The sequence below is a fragment of the Caenorhabditis remanei genome, chromosome X (genome assembly GCF_010183535.1).
Source record: "Caenorhabditis remanei strain PX506 chromosome X, whole genome shotgun sequence".
NCBI lineage: Eukaryota > Metazoa > Nematoda > Chromadorea > Rhabditida > Rhabditidae > Caenorhabditis > Caenorhabditis remanei.
The window spans coordinates 3,394,435-3,413,188 of NC_071333.1; the positions used below are offsets into that span (position 1 = coordinate 3,394,435).

Sequence of the window (18,754 nt, forward strand, 5' to 3'; positions counted from 1 at the left end):
CTGGAAAATATATCGATTGACGGAAGGAATTCAAATTTTAACAAGTGTTTTGTTCAAAACTGAAAAAAAATGTACCTGATGTTAGAAAATGTTGTGCCTCAGTGATCTTAGCGAGTTTTTTGACTAAAGTAAAGCGCAACTAGTTTTTCCAATCTGTTCTTGCTAATTATAGGAAGTGGGAAGTAGCGGGAACGATGCAGATCCTTAGGTCCACGTGTTTAGAAATAAAAGTATTAATAGCTAAAACAAGTTGAAATTTTGAACACTAGTCAGATACAGAGTGAGCATAACAAGAGAGCAACTGAAACACTAATAGATATCAAGAGCAAGATTTTCGAAATCATTCGGCATGGGGGAAGCTTTTTTTGAATTGTGTGAATTTGCTAAACTCATCAGTTTTAAAATATGAAATAAGAATTCAAGAAGTAACTTGACATGGAATGTATTTTGACTGCTACCCCTAAAGTACTGATTTTTTTCGCTCATTCGATAAGTGTTCTCGAGACAAAATGGCCCATAAAGGCTTTTCCTGTGATGTGACCTCGTTTTTGAAAAATTGAGATTTTTCGAAAATGAAATTTTTTCGAAAAATTTTTTTCATTAATTTTTTTCATTATTTTACCGGATTGTTCAGAAAATGGGCTTTACACATAATTGTAGCAAATTTCATGAAGTTTTTGACAAAAATATGACACTAGATTGCAAGTTTTCTCATGTGGTGGAAATTCAATTGCTGATAACTCCTCTTAAACTAAAGCAAACTTGTTCAAAAGCTTAGAACAATCCAAAAATAACTATTGCTTCTCAAAAATCATAATTGGGCTGTTTTTCCAAAAATTATTTTTTTTGATTTTTGATAAGGGGGGACCACATGAAATTTTTCCAGAAACTTGAAAATTTTTTTTTCGAAAACAACAACAATTAACGGTTTTCAGCATCTATTCTTGTTTACAAACTTGTTTTGAGTTGTTTTCGAAAAAAAATTTTTTCAAGTTTCTGGAAACATTTCATGTGGTCCCCCCTTATCAAAAATCGAAAAAAATAATTTTTGGAAAAACAGCCCAATTATGATTTTTGAGAAGCAATTGTCATTTTTGGGTTGATCTGAGCTTTTGAACAAGTTTGCTTCAGTTTTAGAGGAATTATGAGCAATTGAATCTCCACCACATGAGAAAACTTGCAATCTTTGAACGAGTGTTATGACAAGAGAAGTTAACAGGGATGTGAATCATTGTTTGAAAATGGTGGAACATAATCTGAAAATTGTTATTTTTATTAAATTTGATTGGGAGCTTGGACAATATTAGAAATTCGAACTTATTTCCGACATGTCACATTTTTTCGAAAAATGAAAATTTTCAGAGCAATGTTTTCCTTAATTTTCAACTGGAAGCGACTATAGTGCTATATGAAAAAATGATCCGCATAAGTTGTACTTTCTTATCATATGTATGTCACCTCTGCCGACCTCGAAAAAAAAATTTTTTTTTGGAGGGTGTCACATTTTTACGTTTTTCAGGATCAAAAAATTATTTTTTCATGAGTGTCATATTTTTGTCAAAAACTTCATGAAATTTGCTACAATTATGTGTAAAGCCCATTTTCTGAACAATCCGGTAAAATAATGAAAAAAATTAATGAAAAAAATTTTTCGAAAAAATTTCATTTTCGAAAAATCTCAATTTTTCAAAAACGAGGTCACATCACAGGAAAAGCCTTTATGGGCCATTTTGTCTCGAGAACACTTATCGAATGAGCGAAAAAAATCAGTACTTTAGGGGTAGCAGTCAAAATACATTCCATGTCAAGTTACTTCTTGAATTCTTATTTCATATTTTAAAACTGATGAGTTTAGCAAATTCACACAATTCAAAAAAAGCTTCCCCCATGCCGAATGATTTCGAAAATCTTGCTCTTGATATCTATTAGTGTTTCAGTTGCTCTCTTGTTATGCTCACTCTGTATCTGACTAGTGTTCAAAATTTCAACTTGTTTTAGCTATTAATACTTTTATTTCTAAACACGTGGACCTAAGGATCTGCATCGTTCCCGCTACTTCCCACTTCCTATAATTAGCAAGAACAGATTGGAAAAACTAGTTGCGCTTTACTTTAGTCAAAAAACTCGCTAAGATCACTGAGGCACAACATTTTCTAACATCAGGTACATTTTTTTTCAGTTTTGAACAAAACACTTGTTAAAATTTGAATTCCTTCCGTCAATCGATATATTTTCCAGAGAACCGTTATGGCAGAACACAGGCCGTCTTCTTCACATTCATTGGTTAACATGCCAATTGAGGTCATACCGACAGGTGTGAACAAAAATGACAAATCAATAACTATAAACGTGAAGAAGACGTCCTGTGTTCTTATTGTTATTTTCTTCTCCACCTGTCACTTACCTCTATGGGAAATCTATTAGATGGCAGCAAATAGGACACGCCCCCTGACCATATAAGACTAGCCATATGGAACACAGTCAGTTGTCCCTTTCACTCTTACACCGAGCAGTTCCCTCTTTTTGGTCTCTCTCTGGTTTTCATAGCATTCCTTTCCTATTTCATACCTATTTCATATTTCATACCTACCTGTGCTACTTACACCTCCTTTTTATTTCTTGCTCAAGTTACTTTTTTTAGCCAAACTCTCTTGGTTTCTTCCTCTATCTCTTTGATTGATGATTTTAATGTTGATAAGTTTTCAGATACGACCACACATCTACACAAGAGAACTCCACAAACAATCAACGACTAGGACGACAACGAGAAATGGACCTGGAATCAAGGAGAATGGCTTCTTATCAATTGTCAAGTTAGTTCTAATTAGAGAGGCCCCTGGGGTTTATTTGGCACAGGAGTTGGAGTATCGTGAGACGGACTGCATTCGCGGTTATCATCATGCCTTCTCCTTAAAATTATAAAATTTATAAAAATTACTTGAGTTTATTAGGCACAGGAGTTGGAGTATCGTGAGACGGACTGCATTCGCGGTTATCATCATGCCTTCTCCTTAAAATTATAAAATTTATAAAAATTACTTGAGTTTATTAGGCACAGGAGTTGGAGTATCGTGAGACGGACTGCATTCGCGGTTATCATCATGCCTTCTCCTTAAAATTATGAAATTTATAAAAATTTCTAAGTTTATTAGGCACAGGAGTTGGAGTATCATGAGACGGGCTGCATTCGCGGTTATCATCATGCCTTCTCCCTAAAATTATAGAATTAATAAAAATTACTTGAGTTTATTAGGCACAGGAGTTGGAGTATCGTGAGACGGACTGCATTCGCGGTTATCATCATGCCTTCTCCTCAAAATTATAAAATTTATAAAAATTTCTAAGTTTATTAGGCACAGGTGTTGGAGTATCGTGAGACGGACTGCATTTGCGGTTATCATCATGCCTTCTCCTTAAAATTATAAAATTTATAAAAATTACTTGAGTTTATTAGGCACAGGAGTTGGAGTATCGTGAGACGGACTGCATTCGCGGTTATCATCATGCCTTCTCCTCAAAATTTTAAAATTTATAAAAATTTCTAAGTTTATTAGGCACAGGAGTTGGAGTATCGTGAGACGGACTGCATTCGCGGTTATCATCATGCCTTCTCCTTAAAATTATAAAATTAATAAAAATTACTTGAGTTTATTAGGCACAGGAGTTGGAGTATCGTGAGACGGACTGCATTCGCGGTTATCATCATGCCTTCTCCTTAAAATTATAAAATTTATAAAAATTACTTGAGTTTATTAGGCACAGGAGTTGGAGTATCGTGAGACGGACTGCATTCGCGGTTATCATCATGCCTTCTCCTTAAAATTATAAAATTTATAAAAATTTCTAAGTTTATTAGGCACAGGAGTTGGAGTATCGTGAGACGGACTGCATTCGCGGTTATCATCATGCGTTCTCCTTAAAATTATAAAATTTATAAAAATTTCTAAGTTTGTTAGGCACAGGAGTTGGAGTATCGTGAGACGGACTGCATTCGCGGTTATCATTATGCCTTCTCCTTAAAATTATAAAATTTATAAAAATTACTTGAGTTTATTAGGCACAGGAGTTGGAGTATCGTGAGACGGACTGCATTCGCGGTTATCATCATGCCTTCTCCTCAAAATTTTAAAACTTATAAAAATTTCTAAGTTTATTAGGCACAGGAGTTGGAGTATCGTGAGACGGACTGCATTCGCGGTTATCATCATGCCTTCTCCTTAAAATTATAAAATTAATAAAAATTACTTGAGTTTATTAGGCACAGGAGTTGGAGTATCGTGAGACGGACTGCATTCGCGGTTATCATCATGCCTTCTCCTTAAAATTATAAAATTTATAAAAATAACTTGAGTTTATTAGGCACAGGAGTTGGAGTATCGTGAGACGGACTGCATTCGCGGTTATCATCATGCCTTCTCCTTAAAATTATAAAATTTATAAAAATTTCTAAGTTTATTAGGCACAGGAGTTGGAGTATCGTGAGACGGACTGCATTCGCGGTTATCATCATGCGTTCTCCTTAAAATTATAAAATTTATAAAAATTTCTAAGTTTATTAGGCACAGGAGTTGGAGTATCGTGAGACGGACTGCATTCGCGGTTATCATCATGCGTTCTCCTTAAAATTATAAAATTTATAAAAATTACTTGAGTTTATTAGGCACAGGAGTTGGAGTATCGTGAGACGGACTGCATTCGCGGTTATCATCATGCCTTCTCCTTAAAATTATAAAATTTATAAAAATTACTTGAGTTTATTAGGCACAGGAGTTGGAGTATCGTGAGACGGACTGCATTCGCGGTTATCATCATGCGTTCTCCTTAAAATTATAAAATTTATAAAAATTTCTAAGTTTATTAGGCACAGGAGTTGGAGTATCGTGAGACGGACTGCATTCGCGGTTATCATCATGCCTTCTCCTTAAAATTATAAAATTTATAAAAATTTCTAAGTTTGTTAGGCACAGGAGTTGGAGTATCGTGAGACGGACTGCATTCGCGGTTATCATTATGCCTTCTCCTTAAAATTATAAAATTTATAAAAATTACTTGAGTTTATTAGGCACAGGAGTTGGAGTATCGTGAGACGGACTGCATTCGCGGTTATCATCATGCCTTCTCCTTAAAATTATAAAATTTATAAAAATTACTTGAGTTTATTAGGCACAGGAGTTGGAGTATCGTGAGACGGACTGCATTCGCGGTTATCATCATGCCTTCTCCTTAAAATTATAAAATTTATAAAAATTACTTGAGTTTATTAGGCACAGGAGTTGGAGTATCGTGAGACGGACTGCATTCGCGGTTATCATCATGCGTTCTCCTTAAAATTATAAAATTTATAAAAATTTCTAAGTTTATTAGGCACAGGAGTTGGAGTATCGTGAGACGGACTGCATTCGCGGTTATCATCATGCCTTCTCCTTAAAATTATAAAATTTATAAAAATTACTTGAGTTTATTAGGCACAGGAGTTGGAGTATCGTGAGACGGACTGCATTCGCGGTTATCATCATGCCTTCTCCTTAAAATTATAAAATTTATAAAAATTACTTGAGTTTATTAGGCACAGGAGTTGGAGTATCGTGAGACGGACTGCATTCGCGGTTATCATCATGCCTTCTCCTTAAAATTATAAAATTTATAAAAATTACTTGAGTTTATTAGGCACAGGAGTTGGAGTATCGTGAGACGGACTGCATTCGCGGTTATCATCATGCCTTCTCCTTAAAATTATAAAATTTATAAAAATTACTTGAGTTTATTAGGCACAGGAGTTGGAGTATCGTGAGACGGACTGCATTCGCGGTTATCATCATGCCTTCTCCTTAAAATTATAAAATTTATAAAAATTTCTAAGTTTATTAGGCACAGGAGTTGGAGTATCGTGAGACGGACTGCATTCGCGGTTATCATCATGCGTTCTCCTTAAAATTATAAAATTTATAAAAATTTCTAAGTTTATTAGGCACAGGAGTTGGAGTATCGTGAGACGGACTGCATTCGCGGTTATCATCATGCCTTCTCCTTAAAATTATAAAATTAATAAAAATTACTTGAGTTTATTAGGCACAGGAGTTGGAGTATCGTGAGACGGACTGCATTCGCGGTTATCATCATGCCTTCTCCTTAAAATTATAAAATTTATAAAAATTACTTGAGTTTATTAGGCACAGGAGTTGGAGTATCGTGAGACGGACTGCATTCGCGGTTATCATCATGCCTTCTCCTTAAAATTATAAAATTTATAAAAATTTCTAAGTTTATTAGGCACAGGAGTTGGAGTATCGTGAGACGGACTGCATTCGCGGTTATCATCATGCGTTCTCCTTAAAATTATAAAATTTATAAAAATTTCTAAGTTTGTTAGGCACAGGAGTTGGAGTATCGTGAGACGGACTGCATTCGCGGTTATCATTATGCCTTCTCCTTAAAATTATAAAATTTATAAAAATTACTTGAGTTTATTAGGCACAGGAGTTGGAGTATCGTGAGACGGACTGCATTCGCGGTTATCATCATGCCTTCTCCTTAAAATTATAAAATTTATAAAAATTACTTGAGTTTATTAGGCACAGGAGTTGGAGTATCGTGAGACGGACTGCATTCGCGGTTATCATCATGCCTTCTCCTTAAAATTATAAAATTTATAAAAATTACTTGAGTTTATTAGGCACAGGAGTTGGAGTATCGTGAGACGGACTGCATTCGCGGTTATCATCATGCCTTCTCCTTAAAATTATAAAATTTATAAAAATTACTTGAGTTTATTAGGCACAGGAGTTGGAGTATCGTGAGACGGACTGCATTCGCGGTTATCATCATGCCTTCTCCTTAAAATTATAAAATTTATAAAAATTACTTGAGTTTATTAGGCACAGGAGTTGGAGTATCGTGAGACGGACTGCATTCGCGGTTATCATCATGCGTTCTCCTTAAAATTATAAAATTTATAAAAATTTCTAAGTTTATTAGGCACAGGAGTTGGAGTATCGTGAGACGGACTGCATTCGCGGTTATCATCATGCCTTCTCCTTAAAATTATAAAATTTATAAAAATTACTTGAGTTTATTAGGCACAGGAGTTGGAGTATCGTGAGACGGACTGCATTCGCGGTTATCATCATGCCTTCTCCTTAAAATTATAAAATTTATAAAAATTACTTGAGTTTATTAGGCACAGGAGTTGGAGTATCGTGAGACGGACTGCATTCGCGGTTATCATCATGCCTTCTCCTTAAAATTATAAAATTTATAAAAATTTCTAAGTTTATTAGGCACAGGAGTTGGAGTATCGTGAGACGGACTGCATTCGCGGTTATCATCATGCGTTCTCCTTAAAATTATAAAATTTATAAAAATTTCTAAGTTTGTTAGGCACAGGAGTTGGAGTATCGTGAGACGGACTGCATTCGCGGTTATCATTATGCCTTCTCCTTAAAATTATAAAATTTATAAAAATTACTTGAGTTTATTAGGCACAGGAGTTGGAGTATCGTGAGACGGACTGCATTCGCGGTTATCATCATGCCTTCTCCTCAAAATTTTAAAATTTATAAAAATTTCTAAGTTTATTAGGCACAGGAGTTGGAGTATCGTGAGACGGACTGCATTCGCGGTTATCATCATGCCTTCTCCTTAAAATTATAAAATTAATAAAAATTACTTGAGTTTATTAGGCACAGGAGTTGGAGTATCGTGAGACGGACTGCATTCGCGGTTATCATCATGCCTTCTCCTTAAAATTATAAAATTTATAAAAATTACTTGAGTTTATTAGGCACAGGAGTTGGAGTATCGTGAGACGGACTGCATTCGCGGTTATCATCATGCCTTCTCCTTAAAATTATAAAATTTATAAAAATTTCTAAGTTTATTAGGCACAGGAGTTGGAGTATCGTGAGACGGACTGCATTCGCGGTTATCATCATGCGTTCTCCTTAAAATTATAAAATTTATAAAAATTTCTAAGTTTGTTAGGCACAGGAGTTGGAGTATCGTGAGACGGACTGCATTCGCGGTTATCATTATGCCTTCTCCTTAAAATTATAAAATTTATAAAAATTACTTGAGTTTATTAGGCACAGGAGTTGGAGTATCGTGAGACGGACTGCATTCGCGGTTATCATCATGCCTTCTCCTTAAAATTATAAAATTTATAAAAATTACTTGAGTTTATTAGGCACAGGAGTTGGAGTATCGTGAGACGGACTGCATTCGCGGTTATCATCATGCCTTCTCCTTAAAATTATAAAATTTATAAAAATTTCTAAGTTTATTAGGCACAGGAGTTGGAGTATCGTGAGACGGACTGCATTCGCGGTTATCATCATGCGTTCTCCTTAAAATTATAAAATTTATAAAAATTTCTAAGTTTATTAGGCACAGGAGTTGGAGTATCGTGAGACGGACTGCATTCGCGGTTATCATCATGCGTTCTCCTCAAAATTATAAAATTTATAAAAATTTCTAAGTTTATTAGGCACAGGAGTTGGAGTATCGTGAGACGAACTGCATTCGCGGTTATCATCATGCCTTCTCCTTAAAATTATAAAATTTATAAAAATTACTTGAGTTTATTAGGCACAGGAGTTGGAGTATCGTGAGACGGACTGCATTCGCGGTTATCATCATGCCTTCTCCTTGAAATTATAAAATTTATAAAAATTTCTAAGTTTATTAGGCACAGGAGTTGGAGTATCGTGAGACGGACTGCATTCGCGGTTATCATCATGCGTTCTCCTTAAAATTATAAAATTTATAAAAATTTCTAAGTTTATTAGGCACAGGAGTTGGAGTATCGTGAGACGGACTGCATTCGCGGTTATCATCATGCGTTCTCCTTAAAATTATAAAATTTATAAAAATTTCTAAGTTTATTAGGCACAGGAGTTGGAGTATCGTGAGACGAACTGCATTCGCGGTTATCATCATGCCTTCTCCTTAAAATTATAAAATTTATAAAAATTACTTGAGTTTATTAGGCACAGGAGTTGGAGTATCGTGAGACGGACTGCATTCGCGGTTATCATCATGCCTTCTCCTTAAAATTATAAAATTTATAAAAATTTCTAAGTTTATTAGGCACAGGAGTTGGAGTATCGTGAGACGGACTGCATTCGCGGTTATCATCATGCGTTCTCCTTAAAATTATAAAATTTATAAAAATTTCTAAGTTTATTAGGCACAGGAGTTGGAGTATCGTGAGACGGACTGCATTCGCGGTTATCATCATGCGTTCTCCTCAAAATTATAAAATTTATAAAAATTTCTAAGTTTATTAGGCACAGGAGTTGGAGTATCGTGAGACGAACTGCATTCGCGGTTATCATCATGCCTTCTCCTTAAAATTATAAAATTTATAAAAATTACTTGAGTTTATTAGGCACAGGAGTTGGAGTATCGTGAGACGGACTGCATTCGCGGTTATCATCATGCCTTCTCCTTGAAATTATAAAATTTATAAAAATTTCTAAGTTTATTAGGCACAGGAGTTGGAGTATCATGAGACGGACTGCATTCGCGGTTATCATCATGCCTTCTCCTTAAAATTATAAAATTTATAAAAATTACTTGAGTTTATTAGGCACAGGAGTTGGAGTATCGTGAGACGGACTGCATTCGCGGTTATCATTATGCCTTCTCCTTAAAATTATAAAATTTATAAAAATTACTTGAGTTTATTAGGCACAGGAGTTGGAGTATCATGAGACGGGCTGCATTCATTTGAATTTATTTATTGAAAGAAGGGCACTTGCCATTTATACTTCAAAGCTAAACATACACAGAAGGATAAGTAGAACATTAGTAATTGAGGGGAGATAAAGTTAAATATTTAGACAAATCAACATGTTTCAAGTTAGTTTTAAAAGACCGGGAGGAGGGTTTAACCGGGAAAGAAGAAACGGGGAGAGAATTCCAACAATTTAATGTGCGGTTGGTTAGGAACTGGGAACTAGATTTGTTACAATTTTTAATTTTACAACGTAAATAAAATGGGCACGAGGGCCACTGGTCTATTTCCCTCTTTCCTTGATTTCTATCTCTCGATTGAGAAGAACCATCCCGCGGGGCGTAAACAACCCGGCCGCCCAACGCGCTTACCTCCTAGCCTCCTACTTCTCTTCTACACACACATACACAAAAAGACGAGAGGGGGGAGGGGGCAAATTTCCTCCAGTCGCTCTCTTTTCTGAACTCATAAAAAACAATTGCAATCATACAATGTTTTGTTGCATACTTCAAACAGAAATGATGAAAGAAAGTACTATTTAGCCTTTTATACGAGTCCGTAAGGCTACCTAATTCTATCAGAGAGTTGTTATTAAAATCTGCTAAAAAAAGAAAAGAAAATTCAGAAGTCACTCCTATATGGTATTCCAGTCCGACTGATCAAATGGATTTTATAGTTTTCTATTTCATGACGGGACTCAAATCATTCACATCGTTATGGAAACATTATGAGCCTGAGGTAAATTGATAATTTATTTCCTAAGAATTGAAACGAAAAATTATTTTTAAAAACATTTAATTCTTCGTCATTTTATTCGGAAACTGTTTTGTAGTAATCCTCGTTTTCGTCGGTTTTCTTGGTTTTAGACCAATATTTGACATAAGCAGCAAGCAAGATGAATTTACGGTTATATCTGAAGGAATTGTACATGCATCGGAGCTCTGTTTCTTGTTTTTAAGACTCACTTTTCATAAGCATCAATGAATTTGGAAGCAAGGTACTGAGCGGAAACCAAAACAGTCATTGAGATACTGATATCCAACTCGACATCATCCACAAGCCCATTAATAATCGGAACTCTTGCTCCGTCAATGCGGGACATGTCTTTCATTTTTCTTCCTTTCAACATTTTTCCCGACTTAATTTTTTTATAAATTTCAGACAAAATTTTGTTGCTCCGTTCTTTAATTTCTTCGGTTCGTCTTTTACCGAGAGGAGGATGAACGCAAATTGTCATATCGAGGTCACCCTCTTTCATACCGAGACCAGATGCAGAACTACCAAATGGGACAACTGCTTTAATTTCGTATTGAATTCCACTGATCTGAAAAAACCAATGTTGGTATCAATGATTGATTCAAAGGTAGAAAGAAGGAAACAGATAAACTTACAGGTTTATTGAATACATTCTTGGCTAGATATCCTTCAATCTCCTCTAGAATTCCCTTTTTTTTGTCAAACTCCTCCTTGCTCTGAAAATAGTTTTTTTTATCAAAACTCAGTAAGGATTTTAAAAAGTTAAGTTGAAATTTCAAATCGAGAGTTTAATACAAACTGTAACAATGTTGTTTTAAAAGTACTAACCTGCCTATTATCATTGTAATACTTTTCAATGACATTGCTGAATTTCTCTAGTGATCGATCCCATTTCTTGACGAACGGTTCATTTGGATCAGATGAAATGTCATCCTTTGGACGCCCAATGGCTCTGAGTCTCTCTTCAATTTTAGACTTGGCAGATTTAAGAAGAGGGGCCGACATCCACGTATTCTAATAACTGTATAATTTTTCAGGAAGTGGAAGAATTTTGAAGTTCCAATAGTGTCCTGAAATAGATTTTTCTTCAGAAAATTCTCGATCTCTGGTGGGCGGAGTCTATCTGTGTGTGTGTGTATCAAATATTGGATATTCTTTTATTGAACTGGTTGATAGAACGTTCTGCAAAAAGGAATTTTGCAGATTTTCGAAAAAATTTATACAGTAAAATGCCAGTTTCCATCCAATCCTTGGCCACCTTGACGAAATCACTGAGTGTGATCTCGATGTCGTTAATCTCAACATTATGGTGTCGAAGTCTCTTGGGTGGCTCTGCAAACTGAGGTTCTCCATTGTTTGGTGATTGAGCACTGGGATTTGAAGATGCTCGAGTTTTTTTCTGAACAAAATAAAAAGTTTTTGGTTTTCGGGCATGATGATCAAATTATTTAAGACGTTTCGGAACCAGGCATTTCAGAACTGGACTATTCCAACCCTAACATTTTAAAACCGGTGAAACACGAATAAACCCTATTTGTGAAAAAAGATAGTATTACGGTTCCGAGGGTCACCTGCTTTAGGCTTTTTGGTACAAGTCTGAAAACCCTGATAAACAGATTCGTACCAAAAAGCCAGAAATAAATTGCAAAAAAAGGTTAGAGCCGGTGTCGAACCCCGGACCCTCGAAACCATAATACAACTTTAAAAATTTAAATTTAATCTTTACACCGGCTTCAAAATGTTAGGTTTAGAAATGCCGGGTTTGAAAATGTCCCGGAGCCTCTTATTTTGAGAAATGTAAGTCTGTTGGTTTTGTTTTACTCATAGTAAACTAAATTTACCTTAAAAATCCACGGTCAATGAACTGGAGCCACGGTCGAGGGGCATCAAAGTTGATTGGAGAGGTACCACGGTCAACTACAGACAACAGAAGATTCGAGTGGTCAGGGGATTGAAGAATCTGACGCCGCCAAAATTCATAGAAATCGTTGAAAAATAGTTAGAATTCAAAAATAACCAGAATAGTATATTGTCGAAGCTTATTCAGCAAAGCCTCTAAAAAATTACATAATAATCGGAGAAGACGAGAGAACGTCTTCTCTTATTTTTGTGTTGAATAAAGGAGAAAGAGCCGACGGAGGGTAGGGGACAGAACAAAGAGGGAGATGGGGGGTCGTTTGTCTGCGTTTTCTTCTTCTAACTGTGCACTCTTCACTCTATCGTTCGTGGTTTGATCGGTTGTCTCCTCTCAACACCGCTGCATACAAACATTAACACGGAGAATAACACTACCCACTGACATGGGGGGGGGGGGGAGAAAAAGAGAGTTCAACTGAATAATTAATCTTCTGCGCATCGGATAGGAGATGCGAAAACCACTGAATTGAATTTACACTTGTTTTCGATCTGGACTGCAAAGTTCCACATTTCAGCCAAAAAACTTGGAACATTTAAAAAAATTTTCAACAGAAAATGTTCTCAAAATAAAAAAAAAGAATTTCCCAAACTTGAGTGATTTTTCACGCCTCCATGGGCTCTCACTTTCGTTTTTTCATCATTTTTCGGAGATTTGACATTTTTCGGAGATTTGACATTGACCGCTTCTTGAATTGATAATAATATAACGCATTCTCTGTAAGACTCGAGCATGGCATCAAAGGGTGTGGGCCTAGGACCTGTATTCATGGTACAGCTTAGATATTGCAGTCAAACATACTATTGGTCATTAGTAACCCATACAAAAATTTTTGAGCTCGGGCTCCGGGTTACGGTAGTACTGTAGGTGCTCAAAGAGCAAAAAATTTTTTTTTTGTTTTTGACCGTAGAACGCTATAATTTTTGGAATGAAATGAATATTGTTAGTGTAGTATTTTCTCAAAATTTTAAAACATGAAAATAATTTTTGACCAAGATATAACAAAACTAGTCTATTTTTTCTGAAATTTTGGGAAAACCCGTAATTTTTATGGAACAAATAGGTAATACCTTTTTACCAAGCTATGTTTACATGAAACAACAATGTTTTAGCTTTATTTTAAAAATAAAAATTTCAAAAAAATCCTATACTGTTTTTTGAAAAATTTCGATATCTAACAATGAAAAAAACGTTTTTTGAGATAACTCAAAAATTGTTTTAGAATCGAACTGTTCATACTTTTTTAAGTGTTTTTTGTACTGACACTTTATTTCCAACTCTTCAACATCATTGAGAAAAATGCACTTCTATGTATGAATTTTCGCCAAATTTTCAACATTTTTCAAAAGTTGATTTTTGAAATACTAATAATGAATACCTTTTTACCACACTAATTTTACATTACACAACAACACTTCAACTTCATTTTGAAATTAAAATTTCAGAAAAAAATCGATACATATTGTCTGAAAAATTTTGATGTCTGAAACTGAAAAAAAATTTTTTGAGATATCTTTAAAATTCTTTTAGAATCAAATTGCCCGCTAACTTTGGAGCATTTTTTGTATTGACCTTTCATTTCTAATTGTTTCTCATCATTATAAAAAATCCAATATTCCTTCAATTCAACCATTTTAAGAACATAGTCAGTTTCAGGCTCAAATTTGACGTATTTCGTGGTAACGCAGTTATTTTTTTTTCTAAATAGTTTTTTTAGTTCATGAATATTGAAATCCTTTCTTTATTGACAAGAAACTATTTCTAGTTTTCACAAAAAATGTTGCTGAAGTTTTTTTGGTAGTGAATGCTTATAGATGCTTAAAAACTTTGAACTTAAATCTTTTCAATAAAGAAAGGATTTCAATATTGATGAACTAAAAAAACTATTTAGAAAAAAAAATAACTGCGTTACCACGAAATACGTCAAATTTGAGCCTGAAACTGACTATGTTCTTAAAATGGTTGAATTGAAGGAATATTGGATTTTTTATAATGCTGAGAAACAATTAGAAATAAAAGGTCAATACAAAAAATGCTCCAAAGTTAGCGGGCAATTTGATTCTAAAAGAATTTTGAAGCTATCTCCAAAAATTTTTTTTCAGTTTCAGACATCAAAATTTTTCAGACAATATGTATCGATTTTTTTCTGAAATTTTGATTTCAAAATGAAGTTGAAATGTTGTTGTGTAATGTAAAATTAGTGTGGTAAAAAGGTATTCATTATTAGTATTTCAAAAATCAACTTTTGAAAAAAGTTGAAAATTTGGAGAAAATTCATACATAGAAGTGCATTTTTCTCAATGATGTTGAAGAGTTGGAAATAAAGTGTCAGTATAAAAAACACTTAAAAAAGGATGAACAGTTCGATTCTAAAACAATTTTTGAGTTATCTCAAAAAACGTTTTTTTCATTGTCAGATATCGAAATTTTTCAAAAAACAGTATAGGATTTTTTTGAAATTTTTAATTTCAAAATAAAGCAAAAACATTGTTGTTTCATGTAAACATAGCTTGGTAAAAAGGTATTACCTATTTGTTCCATAAAAATTACGGGTTTTCCCAAAATTTCAGAAAAAATAGACTAGTTTTGTTATATCTTGGTCAAAAATTATTTTCATGTTTTAAAATTTTGAGAAAATACTACACTAACAATATTCATTTCATTCCAAAAATTATAGCGTTCTACGGTCAAAAACAACAAAAAAATTTTTTTGCTCGTTGAGCACCTACAGTACTACCGTAACCCGGAGCCCGAGCTCAAATTTTTGCATATAGGTTACTAATGACCAATAGTATCTGTTTTTATAAAAATCTTACCCTAGGGCACACGTTGCTCGAGTCTTACAAAGAATGCGTTATATACAGTACCGTTCAAAAGTGTAATAAGTTTTGCCTTTTTCTGTTGAAAATGCCCAACTTTGAGATATTGTCATGGTAAAACTAACTATCCCACAATATAACTTTTCATGGGATCGAACAGACCAAGAGTAGAACTCCAATTTTGTAGTTGGCAACTTTTTTGTACGGGCACTTCCTAGCAAGTTACATGTCGACAATGAAATTTTTCCCTCAACTTGACAAATTCAGTGGAAAATAGAGTGATTTTTGAGCTATCGTCTTAAAATGACTATAACTCTAGGGAGTGCCCGTACAAAAAAGTTGTCAACTACAAAAATAGAGTTATATGTACTCTTTGTATTTTCGATATTACAAAAACTTATTTTGTAAGACAGTTACAAGGGAACCCCAAGTACTTGTATATTTGGAATTTGATGAAACTCTGGTGGGAGCTCGAGGACTACTCCAATAGAGCTCCCACAAAATATTGGAACACGCTCGACACTTTGCTCAGAGTTATAGGCTCACAAAGTTTGGCTCAGATTTAACACAAAAAAACCTCATTTCCTCACTTCTCGACAGCTCCCAAAATGTATTTCATTGTTTTTCTCCGTCTCTTTTGATCCATACTGCCTCGCAAGAATACTATCTACAGTATCCTCATAAATGCTATTTAAAAAATAGATAAATTACATTAATGAAATCACCATGAGTGGTAAAATTAAATTGAGTGGAGTAGACGTTTTGACAATTAATAAAAGATGATTAATTAAAAAATATTCTTATTTATCCCAATTTGTGAATTTATGAAAGGAAAACCCCGGAGGATTATGTAGTTGTTATAGGGATTAGCCTAGTCGTACCCATCTGGTATGTAGATCACAGGTGTTCAAAAGAGAGGAGGTGGAACTGGAGACTGGATTATGTAAACCTCCTCTTATGGAATTCAGCCGGTAATTGGTTGGCTCAATAGGAGTATTCAAATAATACAGTATTTCAGAATGAAATCTACAGTATCCCTCAGCTATCCAAAATAACGAAGGCGCCAGATCGAGAAGTCCCTGGTTTAAAAATTTAATTTTTTTCGAAATCTTAAAGCTGAAGTTCTGAGAGTTATAGAACTCTAAATTTGTCAAAAAAAAAACTCAAAAGTTCTCACAAACTTATTTTGCGTTTTCTTGTTTCTTACTTCACATTATTATGTTTAAAAAGTCTTGAGCCACATTTTTGTAGTTGACAACTTTTTCATACATTATTACGTTTTCCTAGGCCCAGTGTGTATGGGGCAACACTCGCTTATGAATTTTTAAAATTCTGATTTTTTATTAATGAATTTTTTATTGATTAATTAAGTATCTAATTATTATTAACTGGAAGAGCTTGTCCTGGTCGAGATTTCACTGTTGCCTTGATCACGTCGGTTCGAACGGCTTTGAAAGCATCTGAAAATGAAACGAGTTACTCAAAATACACTCGAAATTTGAACTGAAATCACCTTTTGATTCCGACGCAGGTCCTGGTAAATCCACTGGGCATGTTTGAGACCGCACACGTCGTTCAGATGAATTCAATTCTTCGGTTTGTGTCGAAATTGTTTTTTCTTGTTTTTCAGCATCTCTGTCCGGTGTGTTTTCAAAAATGTTATGATCTGGGGAAGAGTTCGATGAGCCGCTTTTCGGTGATGCAAACACTGAATTCAAGATGGAACGGTTTGAACTGGTTCCTGGCACATTCATAGGTGGTTCTTCGAATTTCGTGACTGGAATTTTTGGAAGTGTTCGTTTTGATGGTGACATTGCTATCTGAAAAGATATATTAGGTTGGCAAGAAAGTTTTTGTGCATGACTCAAGTTTATTTTACTCAAACAGGAAGCATACCAAATACCAAACATAGTAACCATCTTAGTCCACAACTGTCTTCAATTTACCGGGTATGTTCCCGATACCGTCCTGGCAGAGCTCCGGTTGTTTCAAGGCAAAATAAACTTACACCCATTTTTCGACTTGACTTTAAGTATCGAAGTCCTGTTCAGCGGCAGAGCGCTGAATTACCCCGAACTTATAGTAATTCGTTAGAAGAAGGTCCAAGCTCTTATTTGTATGATTAAAAACTGTTTTCCAATAATAGGCGAGAAAATATTTTGTCGGGAATGCAACTTGCGGAAATGCAACATTATGGAGGTGGCAGACTTTTTCACCCTGTGGAGCTGAGAACTCACGTATAGTTTTGATTTTTTGCACACGAAAAGAGCAAAAGTAGAAGATTATTGTTTTGCATTTTTCAATTATATACGTTGTGTAGGGTCCATCACACAAGGGTCATCATTTTCTTCAGGTATTTTTTCCTTTTGATGATGTCTAACAGCGTTTGATCAACGCCAAGTCGGTGGGTTTCACTGGGGTAGTTTGTGTGCAATCCCACTCTTTATTAGTGATACTCAAATGGTTAGGTCGATTGAAGTTTGAAAGAGGAAAGAGAATTCGAAGCTGCAGGTCTATCCTTCACTGAATGCGGATTTTGGCCAAAATATGACTGTTCAATGTCTCTTTTTTTATTCTTGCCGACACATTTCAAAAAGTTTCCAATTGTGTTATAATTATCATTGATAATTCACATTAAGATTGAGATGGAAACTCTCCTTCTACAGCTCACAGCATGTACAAATCCTCTTCATATGCACTTTTAGTACGTGATACTTCGACAACAGAAAAATCGCATTTCTTAAAGTTGTAAACTTAATTACTTATAGCGTGCCAAAAGAAGAATTCATCCTTGTAAACTTTTCCTATCGGTTGCACAAATTTAGAAATTTCGGTATTAGATGAAAAGCGGAAATAAAAATATTGCTGTAAGAGTTGTTGGTCAAGACCAAAGATAGGCATGGCTCTTGCACAAGAGAAGCGTCGTATGGAATTCCTGACTGCCATCAGAATCACAGAGAGTTTATCTAACAAATGGTATGCGTAGTTGGTTTTGATTATTGTAATTTATCTGAGTGCATTCAAAACAAAACATGCTCAAAAACTTTCTTGCCAACCTAATAGATTCATGAAAAGAAGGCGTTAAGAAAGGCACGTCATAAGTTGGTGAAAACAATATTTGAAGAAATGAAAGTGGGAAATCCAAAAAAGCTACTTCAAGTTAAAATTATGACTTGTTGAAAGGTTGATAGGAATTTGAAATATAATAAAGTAGTGGTACAGGAATATTAATTGGAAGCAGTGAGTGTATTTAATTTTTTGTAATTTTTTGTACCTAGAAGAGAAAGCCCAGATCTTCATTTTTTGTAGTTGATCACTTTTTTGTGCGGTGTCTCTCTGGAAAGTTATAGTCTATAAAGGAAAAAGATCAACTACAAAATAGAGATCAGAATTTTTGGAACTTTGGAAATTCGGAAATATAGAGAAAAAAAGATCAACTACAAAATAGAGATCAGAATTTTCGGAACTTTAGGAACTCGGAAATATATATTAAGTATACATAGACACATATGCTAATGCAGCTTTGCTAAT

The 18,754-nt window shown here is 34.6% G+C and overlaps 2 protein-coding genes across 2 annotated transcripts; both read right to left on the reverse strand.

The window, feature by feature from the left end:
* Nucleotides 1–10,543: 10,543 nt before the first annotated feature.
* On the reverse strand, nt 10,544–11,494 carry GCK72_022643 (uncharacterized protein; the record flags this gene model as incomplete). The annotated part of the gene is made up of 4 exons (XM_053734958.1): nt 10,544–10,646; nt 10,699–11,057; nt 11,125–11,205; nt 11,318–11,494. The coding sequence occupies 4 exons, from the start codon at nt 11,492–11,494 to the stop codon at nt 10,544–10,546; spliced, it is 720 nt and encodes a 239-aa protein (XP_053578524.1).
* A 5,103-nt stretch (nt 11,495–16,597) lies between these two features.
* Nucleotides 16,598–17,037, reverse strand: GCK72_022644 (uncharacterized protein; the record flags this gene model as incomplete). The annotated part of the gene is made up of 2 exons (XM_053734959.1): nt 16,598–16,683; nt 16,737–17,037. The coding sequence occupies 2 exons, from the start codon at nt 17,035–17,037 to the stop codon at nt 16,598–16,600; spliced, it is 387 nt and encodes a 128-aa protein (XP_053578525.1).
* Nucleotides 17,038–18,754: the final 1,717 nt, after the last annotated feature.